Source organism: Rhipicephalus microplus, chromosome 6 (genome assembly GCF_043290135.1).
Source record: "Rhipicephalus microplus isolate Deutch F79 chromosome 6, USDA_Rmic, whole genome shotgun sequence".
Classification (NCBI taxonomy): Eukaryota; Metazoa; Arthropoda; class Arachnida; order Ixodida; family Ixodidae; genus Rhipicephalus; species Rhipicephalus microplus.
In genome coordinates this window covers 120,074,643-120,089,965 of record NC_134705.1, presented here as the reverse complement: position 1 = coordinate 120,089,965, position 15,323 = coordinate 120,074,643, and the positions used below count along the sequence as shown (strand labels likewise).

The window sequence follows — 15,323 nt, the reverse complement described above, 5'->3', positions numbered from 1 at the left end:
CACTCTTCCCCAGTTCCATCTTTTCCTGATAATCTCCCAGTGCTGTCTTCAGGACGAGAGAGGAGGGAATGTAACTGCAGCGTGTGACAAATATTTGTAACTCCGCTCGTACTGGACGAAATCTAAAAACATTTGGGGCACTCAATCTAGGAGGTGATAAGCTTCTTTATTGTACAAACTCTATGGCTGCTCAAAAAACTGCTGCAGGGCCCCTTTTCTAAGCGTTTATTGACGTTGGTTTTGAAAACATGTCGGATTCCACGTTTTTGCTTTGTTTGATGCGTGCTACTAGCCGATGTAATATTCCGAAATGTTGATTGACTCCGAAGTTTATAAATTCATCATCTACGCACTGCACAAATTTGTGGTTTATTGCTAATACGCTACGACTTTTACGAACTGTAGGCTATCTCGAAAAGAGAGATCCCATCGTTACGATACCCATATTGGTGTTCCGCTGTGTCTATAGATTGTCATTCACGGCAACTTCTACTCTTTTACAGCCCAAAGGTAAGTGCAGCATCCTTCTCTTATTTTTGGTTTTTCGCCATTAAGCAGGTTTTTTTATTTGAAGAACCGGGGAGGGGGATAAAGTTGTTTTCCAATGCTACAACGTGGTAGTGGGGTGATGGTACAGAAGATGATCAATAAATTTTATAAGATAAGTGTCAACCTGTGAAATTATCATGATGATGGGCTGGTACAGTACGCACGGATTGAAAAGCGACATCATTTTTGTTTGTATGAGAATTGTTATGAGTAATCACTCGAAATCACCACTTCGGGTCGGTGTAAGTCTTTCTTGTGAAGGTAACGTTGGTTGCGCTGATAGCGCACGAAGTGTGCTTGTACAGTTTCAGCACGAGAGGCATGTAATATTCTGTGGACATGGTTTTAGGTGAATTTCCCTTACACTAATGTAAAAAAATGTTCCTCAATTGAAAAATATTGAGTTTGGGAGCATGTACTTATATTATAGACTACATTTCCCCCACTATCATCGAGTACGTCGGATTATGCCATTCTTTTTCGCAGAGACATTCGGCGATATTGGTTCGCCGTTTGCTGTGTTTTGCTTCTCATTCTGCTCCTCGGGATGGTGCTTCTGTCCTCTTCCGACAGCTCGACTGGTGAGCAAGCCATTGTCTTCTTTACAAAGTGGTGCCGATTGTTATTTTCAGGCTCAACACGATGCTCCCGAGACTAGTTTTGTTTGACTAATTCGCGAGGAGAAAATTTCTGGCTACATTTGCAGTAGGTCGGGTTTTCAACCTGGCATTTAAAAATTTGCAGCTGTTTGTTGTGGAGGGCACCCCTAAGAGACCTTACAAATGTAGCGCTTGATTGTGTACCACTACGTTTCTAATTGGAAAGAAATTATATCGAAAGAACAGGCGCATTCCCGCCATCGCTGTAGTGTTCCGTATAAAAACCGGATTGATAACATGGCCTCACACGTCGTAGTTTCTATGCATGAGTAAAAACACACGACAAGATGTCTGCGAATACTGCTCAAGAAGATATGAAGCGCGCTGGGAGCTTCTGTGAAGTAATTTGTCCTTGGAAAAAAAACTGCAAAGGGTGTACGGAGAACACGCGCTATTGGCAGACAATGCGCACCATGACCGAGCAGTTATAGTCGGTTGCGTATCTTAAGATACGCGTGGTATACTAACCTTCATAAAGTCATGTTGGGAGATACGGTGGCAGTAGGGTATGACTATAGTGCATTTTATAGTTCGGCTGTGTGACGGCGACTGCAGAAGCACCGAACAATGCAGCAGTCGTACCTTGCTTGCATCCTATATCCCACTACCTGCTGAAGGTAGGCAGCAGAGTCGACATGCTGGTCGCGTTTTCTGCACCTGAGTGTCTTCAGGATCTAAGTGGCTGAGTAAATAGGAAAAAACAAATAATGAGCTAACGTCTGTAGGGCAGCGTGAAGGAAGCCCAACCATCTGTGGGGCTTCCTTCACGCTGCCCTACGGACGTTTTACACAATTCACGCGCAATGTGATCGGTTCTATAACTTGTCTTAAGGTCGAACGCATATTGGACAGACTGGCTGGTGCTTAAAGGAAAGTCTCAAGAACGCTATCAGAACGCCCAACAGATCCTTTAGGGTTACATTGCTGTGCTTGTAGCTGCGTTATACGCCTCGAAGGTATGATAGTTTGGAGCCTCTCATCAGACAAGATCACTATAATCGGTTGCAACTTTAGAACAGCACTTCCTCCTCAAAGGCCGATGCACCCAAGCCTGCTCCATTGAGCATGTTCTACAGACTTGCGTCATGGGACGGACGGTTGTTGTTACCACCTGCAGAGAATGTTGCAGAGAGCAAGAGTGGGGCTATTCCCTTAGTCGCTGAGGTGGTCGGCTTCCGCGCTTTTGTCGTCTTGACTTGCCCGACTTTTTAAGTGGTATAGATTAGGCAAGAAAGCGGTAAACATAGAAAAACAGGAAGAAGCCACTACCACTGACCGAGAAAGAAAACCAGTTTCTCGATCTGTAGTTAGATAAGTAAGCGTTTGTAATGAATGGATGAAAATAGCAAGAAATTGTTGAACAGTTTTTTTATTTTCGTGTATATGCTGTATGCTTCATGAAGTGCGTCAAATAATCAGCTGGTAGCGCTAGTGTGTGTTCCCATTCCGTTCCCGTCTTGCGCCCTTATAAATGCGAGTGCATCTTTAAGTTGGGCTATGCCAGGCGTTCACGGTGTCCGTGCGCCGGAAGGTGTTATCTCTCCGCTCTCATTGCTTTCCCATAGCAACAACTGCGGACGTGTGCACTTATCTTCACCCCTAGAAACCGAAGAATGTGATGCGAGAGAGTGTAGGAGGGCGTAGGTGCAGTGCTTCGCCGCCCAATCTCTCGCCGTTCGCTCTCTCACTTGCCTGCGCCCCACTGTCCCGTGCGGTCGCGCCTTACTCTATACCGTTCGCTGGCTGGGTGCCTCTCAAGAACATCCGGAAACGCGTGAACACGCCACTCAGAAACACCAACGCCGAGCCGAGAATGCTGGCGCCCAACTTTCCCGCCCACTAGTTCCTCTCTCTCGACGGATGGCTGGATGGGTCTCTCTCAAGACGATGGCAGAAGTCGGTGAAGATAATGACGCTAATGCTGCACTCTCTTGGCGCAAGAAATGCGTTCGTATTTCCTCACGATTCCTTTCGAACAGGTAGGGTCATTTTTTTTTTCGTTTCAACGTTTTATACTTCGCGTGGGTGAGTCCTTTTTCTCTAGATTTTCGTTTCATTGAAGACACTAGGAATTGGTATGGCGACTGTCTAACTCCCTTTGCTCTTTATTTTTTGCTTAAGAAACGACCGACGATAACGGCGGAGAGAACGATGACAAGTCTCACTACGCTGTAGATCCATCTGGCGGCGGAAAAACCCCTCCTGTGAGTAACAGTCACCCTTGCGTTGGTCGCAAGCTTAACTCGTAAAAAACTAGTGGTGCTAACAATGAAGAAAGCGTATAGCCGAGTAGCCTCGTTGTTTATATTTTTATTCTTTTTTGATTTATCTCCGTTTTTTATTTTTTGCTTGTTTATTGTATTTATTTCTGTTGTATCTATTTTTTTTGTCAGGTGGTTTACCTGTCTGTTTTTGTTGGCTTTCTGTCTTTCGTGCCCTCTCTGTTTCTACATATTTCTCTCTCCTTTCTTCATGTCGTGTTTCGTTTATCTATCTTCCTCTCTTTTATTTACTTCTATTTCTTCTGCTTGTTTTTATGTTGAGCTTTACTTTGTCCTCTTCTTTTTTCCCTCTTCGTTCCCCTCACATCTAAAGGGTACAGCCACATCAATCCATCCATCCATCGGTTTAGAGCGCGAGAACAGAGCGACAACAAAGAGACAAGAAGGACACGAGTACTCGTGTCCCTCTTGTCTCTTTGTTGTCGTTCTGTTCTCGTGCTATAACTATCATCATGTCATAACAACTAGCCCAATATGCCACGCTTCAACTCAGCAACGTTGGTGTGGGAGCACGAGCTCCCCACTAGCGCATGTCGCCTCGACAAGCAGACGCTTTTAACCCTGTAATATCCTTGATCAATTTTGCCTTCAGGAAAATTGCGAGAAAACGCTGAACGTTTTCATTCTTCTTGTGCAGTGCATTTTAGAAAATATATGAGTGGAATTTAGTTTGAAGCATAAATATAATTAGCATAAATTGAAATAGTTGCTACTCTATTATATGTAAGTGACTGTACCTTTTTCATAACACGTGAAATTTGCAATAGCTGCTTATTGTGACACCTATGGTAGCTTTTAGTAGCTTTATTGAGGTATTTTATTCAATGTATGAAACATGATACAATTGGCATTATAAGGCCTAATAGGTAATGCTCCTTGTTAGCAAGCTTGTTTAAACTCTTTGCTACTTTTCCCAACGCTGATGATTCTCTAGAAAATTGGTTTTATGATTGCGGTGTCGTCGACATCAATGGCACGTCTTCTCAGTTTGAAATTATTCCTGTCTAATCACCGTTAGGCTCATCGCATCGAAATTAACGCAGTAACTGAATGGCAGTTGCATTGTTTTCTGCCAATGATAATGACATTAAAAAATGCAACTATCACTCAGCTTATCGTTGTAGTCGTGCGCAATTCTGCCGTTTTTTTTTTTACGGGCAGAAGCAAACAGAAAATCTAGAAACGACAGGCAGGCTGCCCCTGGCAGGAGAGAAAAGAAAGAGCCACAGTTGGGGCGTGACAACCAAGCCTCGCTTTCTAGTGCATCTACAATGATATAAGCTTGCACAAATAATGAGCACTGCGCTCAAAGTGCGCACGCCTGCACCCCTCCAAAAAACAAAAAAAAACACGGGGCACTACCAGCGCGTCAGAATCGGGTGCTGTATAAACATACTGAACAATAGGGCAAGTGCTGATGAAAACATAATATCACCCAAACACAAGAACGCTCTCACACTTCAACTCACTCACACGCCCCCACACTGACTGTGGAAGACGCTGTATGGCCAGACACCCGTGTCCCATTAATAATGAAGATCTAGGGCTACCTTTCTGGGGCAAGGTAGCACTTGACTATATCGGCTCTAGCGAGTACATTCTTGCTAGATGGAGGATGCTTACACGCAGAACACGACACTATACAGTTTCATCATCCCGCTAGGATGACGAGTGAAAGCCTGCACAGGATTTTTGATTGTTCTGCGAGGTCGAGCGCGTTCATCGCTCATGTTTCGGCAAACGCTGTCGAGGACACTGATCACAAGAAAAAATCGCCGAAAGGGCACAAGGTAATGAGAAGCACATGAGATCATAAACTGCCAAATAATACAAAGGGATGCACCATGATAAACGCGATGACGCAGCGCGACATCTTGAAGCAAGGGGAAAATTTCATATACAGATCCCCTTAGACGGCATCCACAGGAATGTGTGCATGAATATTGTTTACCGTGCGCACACGCCATGGATATGTGCTTACAAGGTTTGGTGCCAGTTGGCACCATGCATTTCCTGGTTTGTTTCAGCTGTAGCTTCCTCGAGCGTCCATGGTGTGCTATAGATGGGCTCTGCACACACGGCACAAGCGCGTACGAGTAAATGCGTCAGTATGCACCACAATATACGCCCATCCGCGAGCAGTGTTTGAGGCACTGTAGATGAATTTTTGAGTCATCTCTGTCTCTCTGACCGAGCGCGAGATGTGGGGACTTCGGCACTCGAAACTATATAAATGACTCGAAGCTTCACGGCGTGCAGAGCCGTGGTGGTTCTACAAAGGTTGATCCATCGACGACGACTTCTGGAGGAGGCCACAAGCCTGGCGGGAAGACGACTTCTGGGGGAGGTCACAAGCCTGGCGAGAAGACGACCTCTGGGCATGCTCCAACCCATGGTGGAAAGACCATAAGACCCGGACCTATCGTGAGAAATCCAGGCACACCGGAGCCCGGTCACCATACCAGTGTTGCCCCCAGAGGACCGACCCATAAACCTACGACTACTACCCCACCTCCAGTCATCGGTTTGTATCTGTCCGGACATTGTACAGCAAGCAAGGTTTTCTGACGCTGTGGGGACGAGTATACAAAGTAGCATAAACGCGTCCTCGAAAAAACAATGATACATTCTTTAGACTGTCTAAAACATATTTAAATAATCTATGGTCTGTCTAAATCAACTTTTGTAAGGACAGATGCAAAAAAAAGTGGGGACCCGAGAACTTTTTCATAACAAGATGTAAAAGGGCGCTTTTTATGTACCTATGTTTTTGCGTCTTTATGTGTTATACCGCCGAAGAAATATCAAAGCATCCTCCTGTAGCATTTTGAGGCAAATGAACTACGTAATCGCTGGTAGATGATGGACTCTGGTGTTATGCGCATTGTAGTTTCTGTAAACACTTGTTCCCGAGCTTCCTGTCCCTCTCTTGCATCCCATTCCCCATTCAGGTGTAGTGTAAAAACTTGAAGATATTCTCGTGAGTCTTCCCGTATCTCTCGCATTTCATATTTCTCTATTTTGCTTGCACTGTATATAACTGATGCCATGAACAACATATAATTTTATCCTTAAGAACAAGCCTATTTTCTAATGTTCAAGGGCCCTCCACCACCCCACGTTGAAAGACGAGGGGGTGGTTTTCTCCTTTTTTTCGCTAATGTTCACACAAACAATGCATCCTCCTCACCCCTTACTTCTTAAAAGCAAGTGAACAATGTCAGCAATATGCGCTATAGCCTATCAAGTTTTAAAGCTTCAACCTCTTTTCTCCTCTTTATCCCTTCCCCAGTGCAGGGTAGCAAACCGGATGTGCGTCTGGTTAACCTCCCTGCCTTTCCTTGTATCTTTATCTCTCTCTCTCTCTCTCGGCTAGGTGCTGTTAACACCGCTTGCGCAGTTTTAAACAAACCAAATGAAGTGTTAATCGATCCATCTATCGGGCACGATATTCGTGCGAGAAAAGAAAGAACAGATGAACGACTGCTTAGCGAAATAGTGTAGGAGACAAAGACACTTTATATTTCACGTATATGAACCAATCGAGAGCATGTACGCTATAAACGTCACGGGAACTGCTGTCTGCGTCACAGAAGTGCACAAGAAGGATAATAAATATCAGGAGAGAATAATGCACTTGCTTATTTTTTGTATTTTGGCAGCCGGGTTAGTGGTCCTTTAACGGAACCCTCAACACTGCTTCAACTAGCTATAGAATAGATTTGCTACAGGCACTCGTGAATTCACCTTGCCTCGTGAATTCACTGCTGTAAAATGTTTTAGAATGCGCCCCCAACAAGCGGAGTTAGAGTTATCGCATGCTGCAATTGCATTCTCTCTTCTCTCGCCCCAATGAAAGCGCTGGAAGCTAAGCAGGGAGGGATGGCATGGAGAAAGCAGGCATGTCGCGCGCGCCTCACGACTATGAGCACTTTTTTCTTTTTTTTCTTTCAATACGCGGCTTCTCAGTGGGATGGCAGGCGTGTGTGTGAACAAGTCGCGGCCTCCCGCGGCGATCTCTGTAACGACTGAGCGCGCCATGTTTAATTCAGCCAATTGCTCAACCAACGGCTGTGACGCGTGAATAATGAGCATCTTCCGTCATTTGTCAAGAGAAGAGAAAGCAATTCTTTGAATTTGAGAATTCAAAAGGAGTTCCAGATTGCGTGCTCCGCTATATTACGCTGGCGTGTATTCTGGTAGACTTGATGCCTTCAGGTATTAGAGAAAGATTATTGGTGAGCTGCCAGTTTGTGATATGATTACTTGCCACGTGACGCCCACTGGCTGACAAAGTGTGTTCTACCCTCAACGTCGTGGCTACTAGTGGCACTGGAATTTTTTAGAGTTGAATGTACCTATATGCCCCATGATGTGGACGGGGTATGCCTGCCGCTGTAGCTCAGGTGGTAGAGTGTTACAAATTACTTGCCAGCGCAAGGAATTTTTCCTTCTGCTTTTCTTTCTGCCGGTTTAGATTACATTTACTAGATGTAACATTCCGCATACTATATTTAAACTTTTGTCTATTAGTTCTTGCTAATATTGAGTCTGACAGACACGATTCGTAAAATTTCCCCTTCTGTCCTTTAACCCGAAAAGGTTTACTTCAAACACGGGTCTGTGTGTTCACGGAGGTTGATGTTGCTGAGATATCTCTGACATGTTGGCAAGCCGCTTTCGCTAGGAATACGTCAAATGTTGGGACCAGCAGACTTTTGCTCTCACGAGATGTTTTATCATGAGACATTTTTGTGGTCCACAGTCCTTCATTGTTGCGCTTAATGGTAATATGGCCCCCACTTTCAATCATAGTACTATTTTGTTTCGGTGCGCATTTGCACATTTCAGCTAATAGAACTTTCAGAATTGTTCTTGCCCCACCGCGGTGGTCTAGTGGCTAAGGTACTCGGCAGCTGACCCGCAGGTCGCGGGTTCGAATCCCAGCTGCGGCGGCTGCGTTTCCGATGGAGGCGGAAACGTTGTAGGCCCGCGCGCTCAGATTTGGGTGCACGTTAAAGAACCCCAGGTAGTCGAAATTTCCGGAGCCCTCACTACGTTAAACCCCAAACATCAAATTGTTCTTGTAGAAGTAGGGACACGAATTTTGGTGCATTGTTTTAAATGAGAAGCCCAGTGTCGCAAACTCTAAAAAGAGTACCGTTACACTTAACAATACACACATACATACATACATACATACATACATACATACATACATACATACATACATACATACATACATACATACATACATACATACATACATATAAAAACTTTAATAGAACAATGTATTGAATATATTCTGACTACTGTTAACCTAAACTATTGATTTCGATTTTGGTAAGGATGCGGTGGCTTTGAACTGACATGTTAACAGAAGTCTGACGTCATTAAAATACTGCAACTCACCACACACTAGCAATAGTTGTCATGTTGCTGTCAGTCACAGGTGATTCACCTAAGCAACGATGAGTTGATTGCCATCCGGAGACCCTGACAGCAATTTAGGCGATTCGGGCGTCATTCAGGGCGCAGACTTCGAAGCCTAGTTAACTGTCCTTACTTGTGATAATGTACGTTGAGATAGGGCATGGTTGCAGATGTTTGCAGGAGAAACCTTTGGAGTAAATGTTTGATACGTGTTGTCCCTCTCAGTTGTGTGGGGGAGAGTGTTGATAGTGCACACAATGGAAATGAAACTGCCCTTTTTGAGATAGCTCCAAACCATGTTAGTACTTGTTTAATGTGATGTCTGATGGTCCACGCATCTTGTAAACCAGAGGGTATTTCCGTTGAAGTGAGCTAAAGTTGCACGTAGTTGAAGCCTTTGAGCTTCCAAAGACGGGCACGGACATACATGTTCCCCAAAGCCGTCAGTGCACTAGATGGTATAGCCAGAACGTTCTCATGCATGTCAAAGCATATCAGTACTCTTCTATTGCGATGTCCCATGGTCCGCGCATCTTGTCAACTGTGAGGGCATTTTCGGTGAAGTAAGCTAAAGTTGCATGCTGTTCAAGTCTTTGATCTTCCAAAGAGGGGCACTAACATCCATGTTCCCCAAAGCCGTCAGTGCACTAGATGGTATCGGCCGTAAAACGCTTGCTTGCTTGCTTCTATGAATATGCATGGGCGAATGCTACACGAAGACACAGATGTAGGTTGGCTAATCGGCCAGGTGTAGGGAGGCCAGTTGTCACAATATTTGAGGTGGTAACGTTATGTGGAATGTACGAATAGAACAGAGGTCAGCGGTATAGACTTTTTTACCAGTGATTTCTGCGCTGAAATCAGTTTTTTTGTCACTGCACGTATTTCTTTCTGAAATATGCAAGAAATTTCCACCAGATATAGTTGACGTGATCTACCGGGCATGAAGCTCCTAACAAAAACTGCAGGAACGTAGTTAACAGGGCTCATTCATATGAATGTATTGTCACAGCGTGAAAAACAAACAAAACCGCAAACCTGATGAAACACAGCAACTCGAGCAACCGCTCACTTTCAATTGAAGCGTTAGTTTTACAAAGAGGCACTTATGAGGAAATACCCGAAATCACGTAGAGCACGTGCAAGAAATTTTTTTACACTATGCCTACGATGAATCCCCTAAATTTCTACACGTAACTAAGCCTCGCCCTCGCATGTTTGCCAGAAATGCACTCGCCGTTCAACGGAAATAAAAGACCAAAATGTGTAATGTGAACGAAATTGCATAAATATACACATTGGTGCCTGCAGAAGTGAGTGACTCCTGTTTTGCCATCTTGTGCAGCGACAAAGATGCCCCTCGTGTGCACAGTGAGCAGCGTGGGCAGCGCACAAATCCTGCTGCCTCAGTTGCATGTGTGCTCTTACGTCTTCTTCACGCACGTCATGTCGAGGAACAAACGCCTGTACGCCTCGGATGGCAGTGGGGCATTTCAGGACTTCGCTCGCGCCATAGAAGCGTCTGGTGGCTACACTGGTGGAATCTCCTTTGACATGCGGTAAGTGAGCGTAAGACGTTCGGAAAATACCTTTTGAACCCCCCAAAAGTACCATCGACAGCATGAAGACAAAGTATTCATGATTAAAAAGAAGCAGGACAGCGGATAAAGCTATATGGACGTACACTCAGACATATAATAACGCTGTTTGTCTGCGCTCGCTTGTTTCTGTTTGATAGTCCATCGTTTTTTGCACTGTTATATTTTTTGATCATAGAAAACCAACTGGCCTGATTTAACGCACTCGACATGTAATTAAAAACATAATTTTTCTTTAAAGTGTTTCGGTTCTGACGTGATCGCGCATGGTGATCTATATGACAAGAACACCTGTAGATTATATCGCCAAATGTAGTTCGTCACGTACCATGGCGTCATGCGATGATGTTATTGCTTGACGTGGTTCCTTGGTCAAAAGTAGGCTCATCACGGAGGCAGTGCGAGAAGCTGCCCGGCGAGGTGCAGGTAGCTTGTTTGGCCATCGATACAAGAGGCAATGCAAAACGCCGATGAGCACCGAAAGCCTTCGAAGGAGAAAGGGGCAGGATAAAATGGTTTTCCTCCTCAAGTATTGTTAGGCGTATGTATGAGGAACACCCAGTCTTCCTTAACATGGCTCTCGTACGACTGTTATATGTCACATCGACACAATATAGGCTACCTTTTTTATTAATTATCAAAATCAAAAGTTCGTGCGACGCAAAATGTTCGATAAAGACTAGCGGTGCCTTGAACATTTCGTTCGATGCCGGAATCAACCGCACAAGCTTTACAGAGAAAAACATACAGGCACACACCCACTTTTCATGCATGAGAAATCGCTTAGGCCTTCTTTTTCGCAATAGGCGGCCATAAGTACGAAAGTTGGTAAATAGGCGCGGCGTTTTGGGTAGTGCAGTTATGCTTCAGGAGCACAATGAGCTGCACTCTGTGTGGTGATAAGCCACAGTAAGTCGATTTAGAGTTTTCAAGTTTTCATGTGCATATAAAGTGGAAATTCAAGCGGAACCTCTTTGTGCCCAGGTACGGCATCAACGAAAAAACTGGGGCAGCCTTACTGCCTACTGCCTTGGAGGAGGCCCGCACTGAACTGCTCGAACTGTACAACAACAGCAACATCAGACACTACGGCATCCTCAATTGCATCACAATGCCAGGTCTTATGCCCTATCTCGTGGCTGTTCTGCCCAGCACGTTTTCGGTGAGAAGTATGGTCATGCATTTCGACACGCACAAGGACCATCGTTTCTTATTTGTTTCCGTTGTTTTTGCCAGGTTTCTGATATTTATTTTCCTGTGTGTGCAGTGTACCAGATCACTAGTGGTAATTAACAATACTTGTGCCTAATTGGCTATGGTAAAATCTATCTTAATGTAGCAAGTGGAAATATATTATTGTTATTTCATCAAAAGCATATTCTTGGGTTTTCAAAGAAGAAACACCTTAAAGTGTCATCATTATTATTTTCATAATAATTCTTCGCCTATCCTAGGTCCACTGCAGGCCGAACGCCTCTGCCAACGATCTCTAATTCACTATATGTAGAGCAAACTACATATATTTACACCAGCGAATTGGTCAATTCACCTCTTTGAACAGGGTAATGATTGATAAAAAAACACACTCACTGCCAGAACGAGCCTTTATACGCTGTTTTGTCCGAGTTCATTGCGGTGGATTAGCGATTACGGCACTAGGCTGCAGACAGGATGGTCGTGAGGTCGATCCCAGTCGTAGCGGTCTTGTTTTGATGAAAGCAAAATGATACAGGCCTGTAGGCGTGTATTCAAGTGTACATTACATAATCATAGATAGCCATGACTTCCGGAGCCATTTCATACGGTGTCTTTATTATTCATATCCTTGTTAAGGTATTCAAAACTTTAGGACCTATAAAACTTGGCGTCTAAAAACTTGTACAGCGGAACAAGCAAAACGAATGATGCATAGTTTTGAAATCTTCCACGAAGTTTCATTACAGTTCTAATTCACAAATTTTGGTACGCTGTTCTTTTAAACTGAACACGGCGTATACTGAAAGGCCTCCGAATTCCTTCGGGTGTTTTTCAATTGTTGATTACTTGCTCAGCGCGAGTAAATAGGAGCTAAAATTTGTAGTATAGTGGTGCCGCCGTAAAAAAACAGCTTCTTGAAAGAATTTCCTTTTCTAATAAACGAGACGTGCAACTTGCACCAGCTCATATATAAAGCCATTTAAAGTTCTTCAAATGAAAACAGAGAAGCAGGGTAATTGAATGATTTACGTATCAACAGCCTTTCTACCACAGTGGATTATGAAACTCAAATTCAACTCAGAATAAGGCACTTTGTCTCTTATGCAACAAAACACCACGAACAATGAGGTGCTTGCACTATGGCAGTGTAATGAAGAAGAAGTAGATCGGTGCAAGGACAGCAACATCGAGTGCGCAGCAGAGGCTAAAGTGCTACTGCACTGTGCACAGTACTGCAAACTATAGCTCAACAGATCTAGTGAAATAAATCATTTTATTACAGTAACGCTATAATTACAAGATTTACCACCCGTAAAAAATAATGTCGTTAGGATTTCAAGTATGTATACTTGTGTACTGCTGCGTCAGTTCATTTAACATAATCCACACTGCCATGAACTACAAAAATGAGCTATTTTTATTAGGAAACAAAGTAGTCAAATCTATAAAGCTTCGGTTGCTACCTACGGCAAGTTGATTTTTCTTCCTCCGCAATCCTTTCCCAATTATAGTTCAACAGTTAAAGCATTCATATACTTTGGCATAAACCTTTCTTGCCCTCTCTTTCTTGTGATTTGGTTAGGTGGCATTGACATTCACAGTTTATGATGTCGCATAACTTAATGCTTTCGTCGCAACGTCCAAGCCAGAGCTGGACATGGAAATGACTCGTGCGCCGTGCGTCTTTTTTTACATGTGCAGAAAATGAGATCGCTGCAGAGAGGCGACCCGAACAGTGTGATTGTCCTGGCCTTTGGCGCATTCCAAGTCAACGTCTCTTCTGACTGGACAACGTATTATCGGCGGTACTTCCAGGAACTTGGAAAGTGAGGACAGCACGCTCGTTTGTTTAGAGGTGTTTGATTTGCAGAATTACGTTCCGCAAAACGATGTGCTATAGTTTTTCAGTGTACAGTCAAAAGTCCTAATAACGAAATTATCGCCCTTCGCAAGTCGTTTTGTTAATGAAATTGGTCATTCCGTAGAATCAAGACGGAAACTTTTTTTGTCCTTCTAAATGCAGAACTTTAATCAACCGTCATTGTTTAAAGCTATGAAGCACCGGACCAGACAAGAACAAACCCATACAAATCACACCACATCCAACTCGCCTGTAGTGACTTATTTACGCTGATATACTTAAGACATCAGGAAGCAGGCGCAGGGAAGCCCTAGCTACGGACGCTAGCTTGCTTTATTCATGAGTTTTAATTCTTTTTGGCCGAGCGCTATCGACCAATGCTATTTCTTATTAGCTGAGCGCTTCCACACACGCCTACTGCAGCCGTTAAATTAGTACAAACTTCAATGACCTCCCCTTTCATCTTGTTACAATTAACACGTACCATATAAGCTTATTCAAACACTGCACACTTCTGTGTACCTGCTGCCGTGAAAGTTGTGGAGATTTACCCAAGCAGTCACTTGTTTCTTTTTTTCAGTGACGAATTTTATTGAGGGAACAGGAGTTTGTAGTACACGGAGGGGTGGCTGGCAGGTCACTGAGAGCATGATCACTCAATGTGCCACTACAACGCGGCATCCTTTGGGAAAGCAGATGGGAGGGGGGAGGGGTGATAAGTGAAATATACCATGGGATGGAAACTTTCAAAGCCCCGGCATTCTTTGCAGGACAGCAGAAAAGTACGCATATAATTGGCCAGTCAGATTTTAGCCATTATTTTAATGCACAGATATGTAGTACAATTGTCTAATGACGCACACAGCTTAAGCATCAGCGTACTCTTCCCAGCCGTCATCCTCGCTACCGTACAAATGGCGCATATACGGCCAGCCTCAGCGGCGTCGAACTACACCTGGTTGCTACCATTGCCTCCGCACTCCTATAGGCTGAAACAAAAACTTAAGAAAAGTGAAATGAATGTGGCGTTTCAAGTCGTGCCTCTCGTGCCGTGCCTACTACGCTTTTTAGGCGAGAGCAGTTCACTTGGTTGATCTCCTCTGTATACTCTCGGCGCCGTGAAAGCACTCTAGCTCGCTCTGCCACTGTGTGACGATGGTAGAGCGAGGGTGGTCCGAACGAGTACATATACTCCGGTTGAAGCCCCAAAATATGCTGACACACTCCGGCAAACGCGTTTTTGAGTGATCCTGCCCTCTCAACGAAAATCGCCGTACAATTGTAACTTACCGACATCGAAAAGCGAACGCGGCGTCAGGGCCCATTCCGCAAGCAAGGATCGAAATCGGCCTGCTTCGGAAATGCAGGTCAGGTGGATGCAGGTCAGTCACGTAAAGCCCTGACAGTCTGCCGATATGCCAGGATGCGGAGAAATCAGGGGATGCTTTTGCGAGTAGATCGATCGAGAAAGTTGCGAACAGACCATCAGGGTAGTGAGGTCACCGTAGCCTCTAGCATTATGTGGTGCGTACGAACGCTATTGATCTGCAGTCCGGTGTTCCCTTCATGTACACGGCGTGCAGCATGGTCAAAGTAAAAGCATTACAGTGGCAAGGATGCCCAGACGTTTTTGATGCGACAACGTTACAGCGTCGACTCGGAGAAAAACCGGTCTCTCTTTAAATTAAGAACAATTCACTTTCTAGGCTGTTTCAAGAAAGCACTTCGTTTAGGTGGGTTTGCT

General features: G+C 44.4%; 1 protein-coding gene across 1 annotated transcript; it reads left to right on the top strand.

Moving 5' to 3' along the window:
* The first annotated feature begins 1,039 nt into the window (after positions 1 to 1,039).
* LOC142766014 (uncharacterized) lies at positions 1,040 to 13,548 on the top strand. Its single transcript, XM_075867826.1, has 6 exons — positions 1,040 to 1,130; positions 3,330 to 3,412; positions 5,750 to 6,014; positions 10,269 to 10,482; positions 11,506 to 11,683; positions 13,420 to 13,548. Exons 1-6 carry the CDS (start codon positions 1,097 to 1,099, stop codon positions 13,546 to 13,548), a joined length of 903 nt encoding a protein of 300 aa, XP_075723941.1. The 5' UTR covers positions 1,040 to 1,096.
* Positions 13,549 to 15,323: the final 1,775 nt, after the last annotated feature.